Source organism: Dysidea avara, chromosome 11 (assembly GCF_963678975.1).
Source record: "Dysidea avara chromosome 11, odDysAvar1.4, whole genome shotgun sequence".
Classification (NCBI taxonomy): Eukaryota; Metazoa; Porifera; class Demospongiae; order Dictyoceratida; family Dysideidae; genus Dysidea; species Dysidea avara.
In genome coordinates, this window is record NC_089282.1 from 9,143,829 (window position 1) to 9,159,507 (window position 15,679).

At 37.0% G+C, this 15,679-nt stretch overlaps 2 protein-coding genes across 2 annotated transcripts in view; both read right to left on the minus strand.

Moving 5' to 3' along the window:
- The window catches only part of LOC136238643 (uncharacterized), a 277,251-nt gene that overhangs the window by 220,886 nt on the left and 40,686 nt on the right, over positions 1-15,679 (minus strand). The gene's annotated exons all lie outside the window — the stretch shown is intronic.
- LOC136238642 (activating signal cointegrator 1 complex subunit 2-like) overlaps positions 1-15,679 on the minus strand; it is a 26,085-nt gene continuing 10,406 nt past the window's right edge. The window contains exons 15-16 of the mRNA XM_066029209.1: positions 7,383-7,443; positions 1-420 (exon numbers count right to left, since the gene is read on the minus strand). Coding sequence (XP_065885281.1) covers positions 133-420; positions 7,383-7,443 — 349 coding nt within the window. The 3' untranslated portion in view covers positions 1-132. The remainder of the gene's footprint in view (positions 421-7,382; positions 7,444-15,679) is intronic.

A 15,679-nucleotide genomic window follows, 5' to 3' on the forward strand; every position in this document is an offset into this window, starting at 1 on the left:
GAATACTTCCAATCTTATAAAGTGAACTGAATTTATTTGTAATGCAAAACATAATCATCTTGGTAACAGCAACGAGTAGTTGATACGTACATTATTGTGTGTACTTAAATAGCTATATGTATACATCTACAATTAAAACATTCCTTTTTTCATTTTCTGTTGTGCCCTATCCTTTCTGTTGTGGTTAGCCCGTGATCCCTTGTGACGTTCTTTGTTTACTCTTCCCCTCTGATTATCATCACTATGAGATGATGACTTGTCTGGTGTGTGCAGTGTTCTTTTGTATTGACCATGTTGTCCTTTGTGATCATGTGACCACTTTGGTTGACGTTGACCATGTCCCACATAATGTGGCTGAACAGTGGCATTATCACCCACAGGTGGAGGATTATCATGTACTTCTGTGGTGTCTTCTTGATTCTATGATAGAAAACGCAAGTGTAATTCTCACACAACTATTTACTATACTTGTGGTGTAATATTGTAATTAAAGAATTAGCAAATGTTTTACCTGTTACCACTAGAGCTGAGTGATATGCCAGTATTGTTAGTAATCTGTGATATTTAAGTCATACCGGTTTTGATACCACCTGTTTTATTTGGGCAATTGGAAACAGTGGTAATGGAAACCGGAAACGGAAAGTGGAAAACGGAAATGGTCAAATCGTCATATAAATGTACCCTAGAGTAAAACCCTTGTACAGTGGCCACCTCTTAAAGACCACCTTCTTACAAAGATCACCTCCATACAAAGACCATTTTGTAATTAGATCTCAAAAATGGCTAAGGCATACTGACCTTATAAGACCACTTCATGGTCACCTTTTATAAAGACCACCCTCTTTACAAAGACCACCTCTCACATTGTAATAATACCTAGGTTCCAAACATCTATTTCATGACTTGTACAAACTAAGTGATAAGGGTAGATAACTTGAGTGAAGTGTGGACCAAAATATGGGAGATGACATTGACCTATGTCTATGAGTCATGAAATACGTACATGTTTGAAGCTTATCAAACATTACCGTGTAAAGAGGTGGTTTTTATAAAAGGTGACCATGAAGTGGCCTTACCTATCTTTAGAACCTAATTACAATGTAGTCTTGTATACATGAGGTGGTCTTTAAAAATGACACTAAGTGAGGTTTACCCTAGGACTGTAAGAGCCCAGTTGTTTTGATAAAGTCATGGAATAGATGCTTGGAATCTTAACAATGTGAGAGGTGGTTTTTGGGTGGTCTTTCAGCTGACCATGAACTTGTCTTATAAGGTCAGCTATCTTTGAGATCTAATTGCAATGTGGCCTTTGTATGGAGGTGGTCTTTATAAGAAGGTGGTCTTTAAGAGGTAGCCACTAAACAAGGGTTTCACTCTAGGGTACGTTTATATAATGATTTGACCATTTCCGTTTTCCATTTCCGGTTTCCGTTTCCACTGTTTCCATTTCCCCGTTTTATTTTTAATACTGTCATACCATCTGGGGACATTGGAAACAGTGGAAATTGAAAACTGAAACTGAAAAAACTGAAACCAAAATTGGTCAAAACTTCATATTAACAGGTACCTCTTAACAAAGACCACCTCTGTAATAAGACCACCCGTATAATAAGACCGCCTCTAATAAGACCACCTCGTTATAGTAGTTAAGTCCAACAAAAAGGCTATAAGGTGTACTCATAATGTAATAAAGTATTAATCAATCAGACAGTACTTAAAAGTTAAAATGACAGCTGCAGGGTTGTACATAAGGATACACTATCTTACCATGCCAAGACCTAAAGTCCATGGTCATGTCACAAATGAATATGGAGCAATTGCATGCATAATTTACTCCGCTGATACTGGATTTGATAATGGATTTCTCATGAATTGTGCATGATTTAGGAGTTGCATAGTTACAAAATCAACATTAATGATCTTGGACTTTGTGTCTTGATAATTGTTAGGCACTCGTAACCTGAGATGACATCATTAATTACTGAGGCACAGGTAATCAGTGAAATCACCTTAGGTTTTTAAATCCTCGAAGACGCCTATCACAAGTGTCTAACTATTACTAAGACACAAAGTCCAAGATCATTAATTTAACTATATATGCAACTCTTAAATCATGCCAATGTCCCCTCCCTGTGGGCTTGTTTCATCCCATATTTAGAAAGTAACCAGACATGTGACAATGTTTGTAGGCAGGTGGCTGATGTAGTCAGCTAACCAAACTATGTAAACAAGTTTGTCTGTGGTAATTTGTACCTGAGGTTTGCTGAGCTACCATGGGTATTTGGTGCTTTTGTTGAGGTAAATGGCAGTTACTTTAATACCAATGGCTTTTACATTAATAGCGTGATATTTAGTGATACTGTGATATTGAGTGATACTGTGATATTTAGTGATACCGTGATATTTAGTGATACCGTGATATTTAGTAATACTGTGATACTTTTTTATGGAAGGTTTTCTGTTTGCTATTTTTCAATACCGCCCAGCACTAGTTACCACTGGTGTTCTACATATTTCTATCATACAGTATAGTAGTAGCTACTGTATATCAGGGATCATGAAGATTTGGGTTTTTCAATCCAACAAAAAATCACCCAAGAACCAACTTCACAATACCATCCTGGCACCTTGGTAGTATTGATTAGGTGGTATAATCAAGCCCCAAAGTGCTTTCAGTACAATCCTAAATGCTTCCAATAAATTGTTACAAAATTTAAAAATTATTCAGTGGAATTTTCTACTGACTAACTGCCTGCATGCTTGCCTGCCTGATGCCTTCAGGAAAGCGTAACTCGATAATGGCCAAGACAACGGCTAAGGCTATGGGCTTGATTTTTCACTCTTCAACATCGCTTCATCTTGAGACGTGCCTTTTGGCATACTGCAGTACGTAGAATGCATGCATCATGGACTTACCTTTGTCCTCCTTTGTGTCCCATTTCTTTTTTGCTGACAGCCTAAGGTGTCGATTCGTGGTAGTGTGATAACATGACTTCCCTACAGTACGTTTGTAAATGGGAATCACCCATATTTTCCGTGGAGACTGGATTGATTGCAGAGGCAATTCTAACACTGTTCTTCATTTGTAAGGCTATGTAACAGGCTGAACATAGCTGAAGTGAAGTGAAATGGCCGCTGCACTTTCAAAGCAGTAATTAATAGTTGGGGCATGCGAATCGTCATATTTTCGTGGTGACTGGAGTGTTTGCAGAGGAACTTCTTCTACTGTTTTTCGCTTGTAGCACTGTGTAACGGGCTGAACATAGCTGTGTAATGGCCATTGCAGTTTCAAAGCAGTATTTGATAGCTGGGATGCACATTCAGACAAAACATTAATTCTGGTGCCATCTTTTCTTTTGATGTGAGCGGTATGCGTGGGATCACCAGTCATAATAATGTTACAAAACAGTAAACAAACAAGTAAAAGGAAAAATTAGGAATTTTAATTTTGATTAGGATAAAAGTAGGGAAACAAGGGAGGTCACCTACACTTACAGATATACTAGTGAACATTCAATCCTTAATTCAGTCTTGGTCTTGGGTATAGACTGAATTAGGGATTACATGTTCACTAGTATATCTGCAGGTGTAGGTGGCCTCCCTAGTTTCCCTACTTTTTTTCCTATGATCCCTAATTGAACTTAAAATTCCTAATTTTTCCTTATACTTGTAAGTTTTATATTTAACTGGTCATATTCATGTACTACATGCAGGGTATATGCTCACATCACAATTGACAGTACAACACAAAGCAAAAATGAAAGATAGTAAATAATACTCTACTTTGTACCACAATTAAATTGTTAACTAAATATCTTTACACAAAACTCTCAGTAATGCACCAAGGCCGGAGGAGACGATACGGTTGGTCAGGCCTGAGTCGTACCAATAATCTGGAGTTGAACCAACTAGCTGACCAGCTCGAACTACATTACTCTCATGACGATCACATCTACATGTAGCTACGTACATTTTACAGATGTTATTGAAAATGCATGACACGAGTAGTTACCTAGTTTCTCAGCCTAACTAAAGCACAGAACTACACGTATAGTACATCCAATTACCTTACAGTACAGCATAGCATTCATATTGTTCGCAAAGAAATGATTGTGGGTTCTACGTACAGTATCACATGTGCTGACAGTTGGCATTTATCACGTGTAAGGCAGGTGCCTTCTTTGATTCTAAACCAGCACACTTATATCACAATTCAATCTTCATAAAATAATCATTAGCATTCCTTGGCTTGTCTCTCTTGGCTTCTTTTACTGGGCGAAGGGCTGGCAGTGACAAACCCGGCAGATGACTCATTCCGCGGCAAGAAGCTGTACACCCATACATTACATGGTGGCCATCTGGATGAGATGTTGAGTAGAAATCACTCCTCTTCAACTACCTACTGCTGTCGAGATACTGAGCAAACTCTCAGTCTCACCCACATCGCGCCATTTTCGAATACTGATTGGTCTCGTGACTGTCCACCAGTATATTTACGTGATGATCCGTTCACTTCATACAAACCAGTATAGTAGTATACCGTATTTTTGTAGCTGTGTAGCTTTTTATTGTAGCTGTGTGAATTCACTGTATAGTAATTATATCCTAGCTAAAGGGGGCCATGCTGCATGGGTTCCCTGTGAAATTTGGGGGGAAAGTTGCAAGTTGCTAGCTAGTTTTACTTTAAATTTAGCATCAATTTTAAATTTTAAGGCATTTTCAAGCCTTTAAATTGCAAAAATTCTGCAGCTCCTGGGGGTTGCACCCCCAGACCCCCCTTGAACTTCTAATTGCTAGCTATAACTAAATGAACCATACAGCAAGTTTCATGCTGTGTCCCCTGTATGTCAGGTCTATAATTATACATAGTATAGAAAGTCTGAAGAACAACAGATAGGCTTGAGCATATTTATATAGCTAGCTAGCAGTGAAATATCACTAAAATTGCATATCTGAGTGTCTAATTTTCAAAAATTTCCTGTGGAGGCATGCCCCCAGACCCCCCTAGAATGCTCATGCTTCGCACTTCGCAGAGTGTGCTTTGCACACTGTGCAACAGCTCCTCTCTCATTGGCATGTATATAGTAGCAATTTCAACATTATAGTCAATGGCCTGACCAACTCAATTTTCCCTCCTCCGGCCCTGTGCACCTCACTCCAGGCACTACAAGACACTTCATAGCAAAGCTCGCTAACCTCCGCTGCATATGTAGGACACATCAACACAATGTAAATATTGTGCATTACTAGCCAAGAGCTTTGGAAACCTGTGCTACATGTACCTCCAAAAAGCAGGTGCCCAGTTAATACTACCCTTACAATTATTACAGCATGCCATTAATTATTAACTTTGTTTTGTAATAATACATGAATACAAGCGAATTACTGAATCATTCGTATTTCATAATTTGTAATTCATCAGCTATGCATCGCTAAGGAAGTGTAACTCAAACAAACCACTTTACATTATATAACTTATGCACAGAAGTATCTTTTCAACCATTTTATAGTTTGTCTATAGTGTTTTTTATATGCAAATTCTCTAGATAAATCCTCACGGGTGCTCTTAATTTTCGTTCACAAAAAGGGGACACACCCCATTCAACCCAAAAGCATAATGCCATTTCTGGTAGATTATAAGGCCTGTTACAGTAAATTAGTTAAACCAGGTGCACGTCAACAGCCGGCCAAAGGCTGGCTGTGGGCGCGTGCTTGGTTTCCTGAAATTGTTTTTGTATAAGTGTGTGTGCGTATATACTAAGGCTCAAACGATTAGCTGAATATTCGCATTTTAATATTTGCTTTCATTGTAGCCGAATAATGAATGATTATTCGCACGTGATCATATATACAGTGACACATGATTAGCCGTCAGCAATCAATGAAGCGAAGAAGTAATGCTAATGAATGTAACAAAAAGGAAGACTACAGAGAGTAGTAATAGCATTAGGCAGCCACTAATTGGTGAAGATGTACTAATTTAATTCCACGGTGAATCGCCGTAAGTGCAAGACTTTGAGGCTTACTCCTCGGCTTACTCCAGGTACTCCTACTTTGTTATAAACACAGTATTGCTGTGATAACCCTTTTCAGAAAGGGCACCATGGTATCTCTTCTCAGTAAGTTGTTCATACAAAGTCACAAACCTGTTTGTGGTTATTTGTAGGCTTCTTGCAGTTCTTGGTAGTAGCTGCCTTAATTACTGAATTGCATTCACAGCAATGAAACTTAAACCGATTATTCAACTAAGTTTGTAAGAGCTGAGTGAATATTCGAATACAGTAAACCATTATTCATTTGAGCCTTAGTGTGTACCTATCTACCTACAAAGGGGCAAGGGGGTGACACACAGGCACTCACTGTAGGTAGATCTGCGACCACGGTCCACACCCACGTGAGTAAAATCGTTAAATGGTAAAAGCAGCTTTTACGTAAGAAGTAAAAACGAAATGAAGTCTGTAATTAAACTTCCACACAGGTAAACTTTGCTCTGAGGTGGTTTCTTTTCACGGTCTGAAATACAGGTGTGGCGACTCTCCTCAGACTTTGTGAATTACCTACTCTTTGAGTTTTACAGGCGTTTAACAACTGAAAAACAATGGTGCAGGCCTCGTAGACTACCAGGAATAACTTATCCCTTTGAGTTAAAAGGGGGGCATATCCCCTACATGTGCGAACAAATAAAGAGCAGCTTCGAGGCTTTGTCGAAAGAATTTGTGACGATAGTAAAAACAGTTTAGAAGATACTTCTGTGCGCAATATGTTGTTAAATGCGGTTTGTGTAACAAGCACTTCCTTAGCAATGCATAGCAACGTAATTGAAGAATTACAAAAATTTCATGAATTTCGAAATCCGATAATTACAATAAATTATGTATCATTGCACAACCAAAAACCTATTGGTTAGAATAATATAGTAATACATAGTTGGTTAATTCCAGATGAGTTAACTAGCTTCACGGCACCTAGTTTTTAGAAGTAGCACAACGTCAACTTGTTTTTTGGTTGTTAAATGCCTGTTACAGCATATAGACAAGCCCCATTAAGCGGTTTCACATGGTTTCAGTGACTGGCCACACATCCTTCAAGTGAACACGATGAAAACAGAAACTAACCTCAATACACTATGTAAACAGCCTTCATTCATTAAATGAAGGTATATTTTCTATAGCTCAAAGTTTCTTTGCTCACATGGGTGTAGACAGACACGCAAATATACAGACACACGGTTTTCCCAAACTAAAATCATCATTAAAAATGCAATGTTACTAGTACATATATGTACATACAGCAGATGAGGCTGCAACAGCAGAATATATACCACCATGAATATAATTATAACTTACATACAAAGTTGAAAATGAACAACCATATATACTTACTTCTTTACCACTATCCTCCTCATTCTCATAGTGCACTGCATATAATCCCTTTTCATTCAATCTATTGATATAAATAGCAATAACATAATAGATGTACAATATGGGGATTACTAAAATTTAAAATAAAAAAATGTGAATGTACTGTATTATAAACAAAATCAGCCACATGAATGGATTAAACAAAATCAGCCACAAAAGTGCCAGCTACACAGCCATTATTGATAGCTGCAGTTTTGAGAAACCTGTTTTTGGAAGTTATAAAAGATCCACTTACCTTAGGTTGTACTATGAGTCATTGTGTAAACTAGTGATGTGCAATATACTGAAAAATTATCGACATTACAATATTTTTTCGATACCGATATCATATCAAATCTCAATATTTTTATAACTGATATCAATATATATATTTTTTATCGTATAGTCAATATTTTGCTAAAATTTTCAATATATTGAGTAATATTCTGGTAATTTACAACTTTTGGTATGTGATTATGCGATCACGGTAGAAATGAAGCTCAGTTCTGTACAGTTTAGCCATTTTAAAAGCGTCTACCAGTTTCCAAGCCTTGTTATTACCTTCAACACAAATTCTATAAAGCATAGCCGCTAATTATAAACATTTGCCCCACGCAATTAATCAAAAGAAAAAATACCGAAAAAGTATCGAAATTTCAATATTTTACCAATTATCGTATCAATATCATACCGAAACCAAAATCCTAATATCGCACATCACTAGTGTAAACATAAGCAAAAGCATAAGCAAAAGCATAAGCAAAAGCATAAGCAAAAGCATAAGCAAAAGCATAAGCATAAGCATAAGCAAAAGCATAAGCAAAAGCATAAGCAAAAGCATAAGCCAAAGGCTAGATTCACTATGATATGTATTGGCAGTATAATTATTTGCTGTATTTGTAGAGAAAGATTTCCCCAAACTGAACAATAGTTGCTTGGCATAGTTGATATTTCAATCCATCTAGCAACAGGATACATGCAATTAGTACTGGAGCTTTTCTTCCTTTCAACTCTCCTCATAGGTAAAAAGTACACGTACGCATTTCCATATTTGCACTTTAATACTTTATACCCATACTTGTCTATCTCTTGGTAACATTATTTGCATGAGGTAAACAGACATTTTTTGTAAGAGGTAAAATAACATTTGCAGTGTTAAAGGTAACACATAAACATAAGGTTGTTACTACAGGTAAAATTATGAGTATTCTTTATGCACCGATTTTCGATCACCTAAGCTTTAACGCGCCATAACTCAGGCATCTGACATTGTAGAGCAGTGAAATTTTCAACAAAGCTGCATCTATTATCTTCCAACACACACTAGAAAAATCTACCCCACAATAGAATTAAAACAAATGTTGTGTGTCTATCAATTATTGACCGTCTCCATTTATTTCCAACTTACGTGTAAATTTCAATTACCTATTATTGACCAGTTACAAGAAATGGAGCATAACTTAGTACAAGCAATACCAACTTGACCACTGGCTAACATGACAAGGGTCTACACCTAAATAATGAATCAAATTGAACATATAGTTCAAGAGATATGCACACATTTTGTTAGATTTTATGTACATTCACACATGTACATGTAGGCCATAGTTGTCCATTCACTATTTTTCATTAGTGTATACAGTCCACCCATTCCCTTATCAAGTTTTCAGTGTGATAGACATCGAGACATCTTGGTAATTACAGTCTGGATCATGTTGCACCTTGATCATCGCTGGATATCTGCCTGTTTAGCAACTGTAATCACTATCAAAATCTTCACCATTTCTGAGTCAAATATGGTTCAGGTACCACTGGTGTCTTCAGCTTATTTTACAGATCTCTGAGTTTCCTTTCTTTTCGCTTTACTTCCCTCCTTTTACTTTGCTTTCTTTCTCTCGTCACCTCTCCTTCATACACTTTGCTTCTTGTTCTATATATTATGCAGAATGATTACAGCAAAATGCAACACCCTGACTGAATGATTTATCTGTTTACACCCCAAGTGCTTAGCTCATACTGTAGCACACTAACTACAGCAACAAAATTACACATTGCAAGAACAACAGACTCTGACATTCCAAATCCATATATGTAGGAGAAGAAGAGGATAAAAATTGTAATGTGTACCATCAAGATTGACCCAAAAGATGACAGTGCGACCACAGCCCCTAAAACTGACACAGCCAAAGAAAGTACAATATACCATCATTAAATGTTGCTGCTTTCACATAGCTACCATTTTTGGGACCTTGTATTTAGCCGACAGATAATTATGTAGCTAGACATTCAGACAAAATTCACTCTTACACTTCTCACAAGATCATCTTTTGATTTTTCTTAATTACCATAGATTGTTATACTTCTCTAACTACCTGTTTTCTCAGTCCCAATGTTGCCAATTTACTGTATTTATCTTGAGATTTATCTTCCTCAGATATCAGGTAACTATAGTTTTATTGTGAATGAGGGCCATTCACGTTTTGTCCGTGTTTCAGACATTCAGAATTCTATAGTAGATGGAACACCATGTTGTCCTTCTGCTTCATTCACCACATCTCATTCAACAAAACCATGTTCATTGCGAAGTGCATCACCTTTCAGCACTACCAGGCGTGATTCATCAGCTTGTTTGCCAGTTCAATGCCACTATGGTTTATGCCTTTCCATGTTTGATTTCCTGTCTTTATGCCATCGTAAGAGTGCTGGATAGTCCAAAGGGAGAACAGGTTCACCAGTCTCTTAACTTACGTGTTCGTAAAATTACATAATCATTCGGATTTTTTTAAATCACACAATTATTTGGATACTACTGGTTGATAATTGGAGTAATCTACTGGTCGATAATCTATGAGTTCTGCTATACTAGGTAATCACAGCCATTTTTCTGGCTTATATTTAGCTTCACCTTACACAACAATAACAACATATAAGTTCACATGCATTAAAATGACTACTAACATTATTTATGCATACAACTGCAGATTAAGATCCGAGTAGTAGACATATATGCATACAGGTAAATCCAGTATGGTGAGTATACGGGCATGTAGATGCATGAAAATTTACTTCTTCCCATGAATAGCAAAATAGCAATTTACCCTAGTAGTATTCAAATGTTTGTAAGGGTAAAAAAATCACACTGTGGTTGTTAGCTACAGTCAATTAACTATAAAGCTAACTCATTTGTGTCTTTTACATAGAAGTATTAAGGATTGGTTCACTGTCACCAGCAATATTGATTTCCAGATAGAAACAATCTATTGCCCTAATATAATCCCCTGTAACTGCACTAAATAACCTGATTCGTACTTTCTGTCATAGGCCACAATACATTTGTTCACGATGCATCATGCAATATGCATCGTGATGTGTGAAAATTTATTAGAACACTTTCAGTAGTTAAATTAAGACTTGGCCAACTCTTTATTAAAAACATTTACTATATAGGTAGGTACCAGGGGCGTAGTCAGAAATTTTAAATAGGTGAGGCAGACCTCACAATGCTTTAAGAATGATGCATGTACACTAATATGTAAGTACAATCAGCATGCTCTTAGCTAGGGGTCTGGAACAGGAAATTTTTGAAAATTAAGAGATATAAGATTGAATCTGGAGGTAATTTTAGATCTACTACGATGGTATTTGCAAGAATGCACATTATGGTATTTTATGCATGTTGCTCATGCCTTGACTTGAGTAGTATATATGAGCACTGGTAATATGTCAATCCAGGGGTCTGGGTTATGCTCCTCTGGGAAAGATAGGCCATCTGAGATTGATTGCGAGAGCAATTTAAGTAGATTAATTTTATCAAAACTATTATATTAAAAATTTGCTCGACTGTTGTATTATGGTGAGTGCTCTATTAGAAAATATCGATCTTGCTTGACCAGTTTCTGAAAACCTTCAGTAGCTAACTCCCTAGAGCTGCACCTGGATGGACTCTTACTATGTACAATAAGTTGAACTAAATAGCATATAAACTCAAGTTTTCAATGCATCTAAAAGGTCCAATGTAGCTCTCAGTTCAGTGACTTCAGTCACGAATATTTGGTGAGACAACTGCCTCTGCTGCCTTCAATGTAGCTACGCCTCTGGGTACAGGGTACTAGGTACAACAGCTGTAAGTACAAAGTGTCAATTTACCATATATGGTAAGGTGATTAATAATCTTCTTTGATTGTCACAATTAACATAGGTATGTACTTTATACTATGAACTTTACTTACTACAACTGCAATTCTCAAGAAGTGGTTACAACAAAGAATCAAGTTGGGTTTGAAAACTAAGCTGGCAAAGTCAGTCAGTCAGTCAGTCAGTCAGTCAGTCAGTCAGTCAGTCAGTTAGTCAGTCAGTCAGTCAGTCAGTCAGTCAGTCAGTCAGTCAGTTAGTCATTGGTTAGTGGATCAGTTGGTGGTCAGTTGGTTGGTCGGTCAGTTTGTTGATCGGTCAGTTGGTTAATCAAACTCTATCAAATTCGCAGAAGTAGAAATGTTTGAGATCTTCAAGATTCCAACTGGATATTATAACATCAACTCTGCTGAGTTTTTATACCAGCTGTCACTACCAACACTAGAGGCTATCACATTAAAAAAGAAAGAATGGCACCAAACATATCATGAAATGTTTGTGCCTGATGTGTATCCCAACTATCAATACTGAAAAAGTGGAAGTAGTCTTTATACTTTCAACAAATACAATCCTATTGGAGATTGACAACTATTATAAATCAACAGCAATTTTTCTCTAGTTGGCTTACTTTACTGGCATACTCTATGCACTTGGAATGACAATTAACCTATATCTGTACTCCATTGTATGGGCAGCTAGTGGGTTAGATAAACCACTGTGGTTAATTTGAGGTTATAGCACATCTAAATATCAGAGGCAGAGTTTTCTCCTCCATCAGAGTGAAATATTAAAACCTTGCGTAGTGACTACTAAAAATCCTATCATGTGTGTGTGCAACTTGAAGAACAATAAAGTAAATATTTAAAATGGGCCTCTACACTTTTTATTGTTTTGCTGTGATTTAATATCATGCATTATTGTTTCAGTAGTTTTTATTGATGTGCTATGGTCCCTACTCTAGTTGAAAATTCTAAATATTTTTGTGGACTTGTATAAATTATCCCAGACCATTTGCAAGTAAGCATGGGAGGTACTGAGTAGGCATAGCAAAAAAAAATTGTATATATCCCTACTGTGCTCAAGATACCATAACGGAAATGCACAGTAGGGATATAACACTTCTTATTGTTTTACTGCTATTTAATATCATGCACTACTCCAGCTTGTTTCAGTACTTTTTGATGTGCTATGGTCCCTAAGTTGAAAATACCACATTTATTTTGTACTTGTTTGTTAACTTTTTTTGTAAATAATTATATAATGACTGGTGAACCCAAGCATACCGCATCTGAAATGGTGCCGCGCACCCCAGCTATATCAGTCATCGTCTGAAAAGTGAAGTATCCGTTATGCTTCGTTGTCAGCCATATTCAACCCGTTACACAGCATTTTGAATCAAGAACTGTTCAAAAGCATGCAATCCACACATACCGAAAGAAAGATATGGTGCCGCACGCCCCAGTTAGTGAAGTATCCATTATGTTTCATTGTCAGCTATGTTCAACCCGTTACAGAGCAGATCAAGAACTGTTCAAAAAGCACCTCTGCAATCAAAATAGCCACTATGAAAAATACGGATGATTTCCGTTACAAAGGGAAGCCATCACGTGCTACCGCCAAATTGACACTTTTCGCTGTCAGCAAAGATGAATGGGACACAAAGGAGGACACAGGTAAGTCCACGAAGAAAGCACTGTACATACTGTGGTATGCCAAAAGGTACACCTCTTGGGCCGAAGCGACATCAAACAGTGAAAAAATCAAGCCCATAGCCTGAGCCATTATCGAGTAGCGTTTGTCTGAAGGCATCAGTCAGTCAGTCAGTCAGTCACTAGAAAATTCCATTAAATTTATATTTTTAAAATTCCGTAGCAACTTGTTGAAAGCATTTTGGATCAATCTGAAAGCTTGTTTGGGCTTAGTTTTACCTAACCAATGTTGCTTCATCGTCATCAGGGAAAATTGAGGCTGGTTTTTTGGGTGATGTTATTTTGTGGGCCACGCCTACTCCTTTGTGGTCTCTACTATGTACTGTATGATACTGTGTCAAAATATTTAAAGTACCGTATAGTGGGAAATTTTCAAGGGATGAAACTTTCGCGAAACAGTGTAAAATTCGATTTTCGCTTTTTTTTTTTTAATTTACAAAAGTCTAGAAAACAGATTTGGAAAGCTAATAGCTATATGTATAAACCTGAAACATTTCATAATCATATTTTCACGAAGCTATCATTGCTTGCAAAATTTGCGAAAGTTTTGTCCCTCGAAAATTTCCGGCTATACGGTACCCTATACCAGTACATGTGTGTGAATGCACATAAAGCACTTACTTTGTTCAAATAAAAAACTCAGAGTAAGGTCCTGTTGTATACCAGGGTAATTTACGTATACTAGTATGTACAGTCACCTTGGCTATAAAGTTGATCTATAACCTTCCTGATCTTTGCATTAATGTGCGCGTTGCTTTATATCATGACCTTCAACTTGTAGTTGCATATAAAATCTCCACATTGTATTGCCAAATTAGTAAGAATGGGAAGGACGAGGGTTGCAGCATTACTGAGCAAAGTTTCAGTGGTGTAGCAAACGATACCAGATTATACAGAGGTAATATGTAAGTATCAACAACGAAGAGAGTTATCATTAGTACTAGAATCATGTATTCCTGCTAGGGAGTCTAATAGTCTATAAAATTCACTTAAATGACCTTGATGTCTATTCAGCCCTTGGTGTGTATTCGTTAGTGAGTATATAAGATACTAGTACAATAGTGTATACGCACAGATATACATAAGCAGGTCATAGCAAGAATAGCATATGTATTGGTGGTAGGTGTGCAGAGTTCTATGGATTCTCCTATTAATTCTCAAATATCCTCCCTCCTAAGTACACTGTACTTTAGTATTGTCAGATACACTGCAATGAAAATAGGGCTAAGGACAGCACCTGACAGGACATCAGCCCCATAAAGATTCGACTCTATTTTGTGCTGCTCTCTGTTTCCTGCCTTTGAGAAATGGCTTACCAGTAATTCTTTATGTTTTTAGTTTAATGAGAAATATTTCATGAACGTGAACAAAGCTACCTTTCTTTCAAGAGCATGGATGGCACTTATGAGAGGGCATTCTTGTAAATTTGCTTTCAGAGAAGTTTGACAGTACAATTTTTCATACTGCATAGTGAATAACTGGAACTTCCTTCTTTGTAGAATTGTAGAGGCTGCAATCAACTTCTGAATTTAAGAAAATTTTGACAACTGGAACAATGACATTCACATATTTATTGCAACATACCTGTAGGATCAGGAACAGCTATGGTACTGCTTAAATGTAACGTCGTCATCTCGTGAGAGTGCGAAGGATTAAAAACTTGATAATTAAAGGGCATGGCTCCCATTTCGCTCACAAGTATCCATCCCAAAAAAATGGGATGAATACTTGCATGCAAAACAGGTGCCACAGCCCTTCAATTTGTGAATTTTTAATCACTCACACTCTCGCAAGATGACATTGCATTTGAGCAGTACTGTATACATGCTCTTACATTTGATACCATTTATTCAATAAAAGTTTACCAGTACTAACTGTATAATTTCAGTTAATTTCTTTGTTTGTTGTAAATGTAAGCCTGACTTCCACACAAGACCTGGCTCTGGGACTTCAATTTTGTTGATATGTGTACAGCTAACAGTAATGTGGTAAATATGACAAAACCTTTTGATGATGAGAAGTTGATGTCGTTTGCTTTTGAATGCAGTGGAGCTATGGCTTGCCATGCATAAACATGTATGTACTTGGCCTCTTGTGGCAATAATGCAAAAGTACAAATGCTTATTGGATCTGAAAATTGTAACTTGCTTTATACCACAAAGGTCATAGTAAAGACTAAAGTACATGAACTCTATCATGAACTCGTACAATAAATTTATGATATAACGTAAAAAAAGGTATAAAAGAATCAAGTTCCTATGTAGGTAGCCATCGACTGCATAGCGTGCGAAGATACTACTAGGCTGAAGTCATGTACAAATGGTCTACCTTGGCAGTAGCACTAGCCATGCTAGCTAACTCACTGGTGATGGCTAAAGATGATATTACCTGCTCAAGATATGGATTTGATGTGGAACATCCTGGATCATCCTGTGCTGA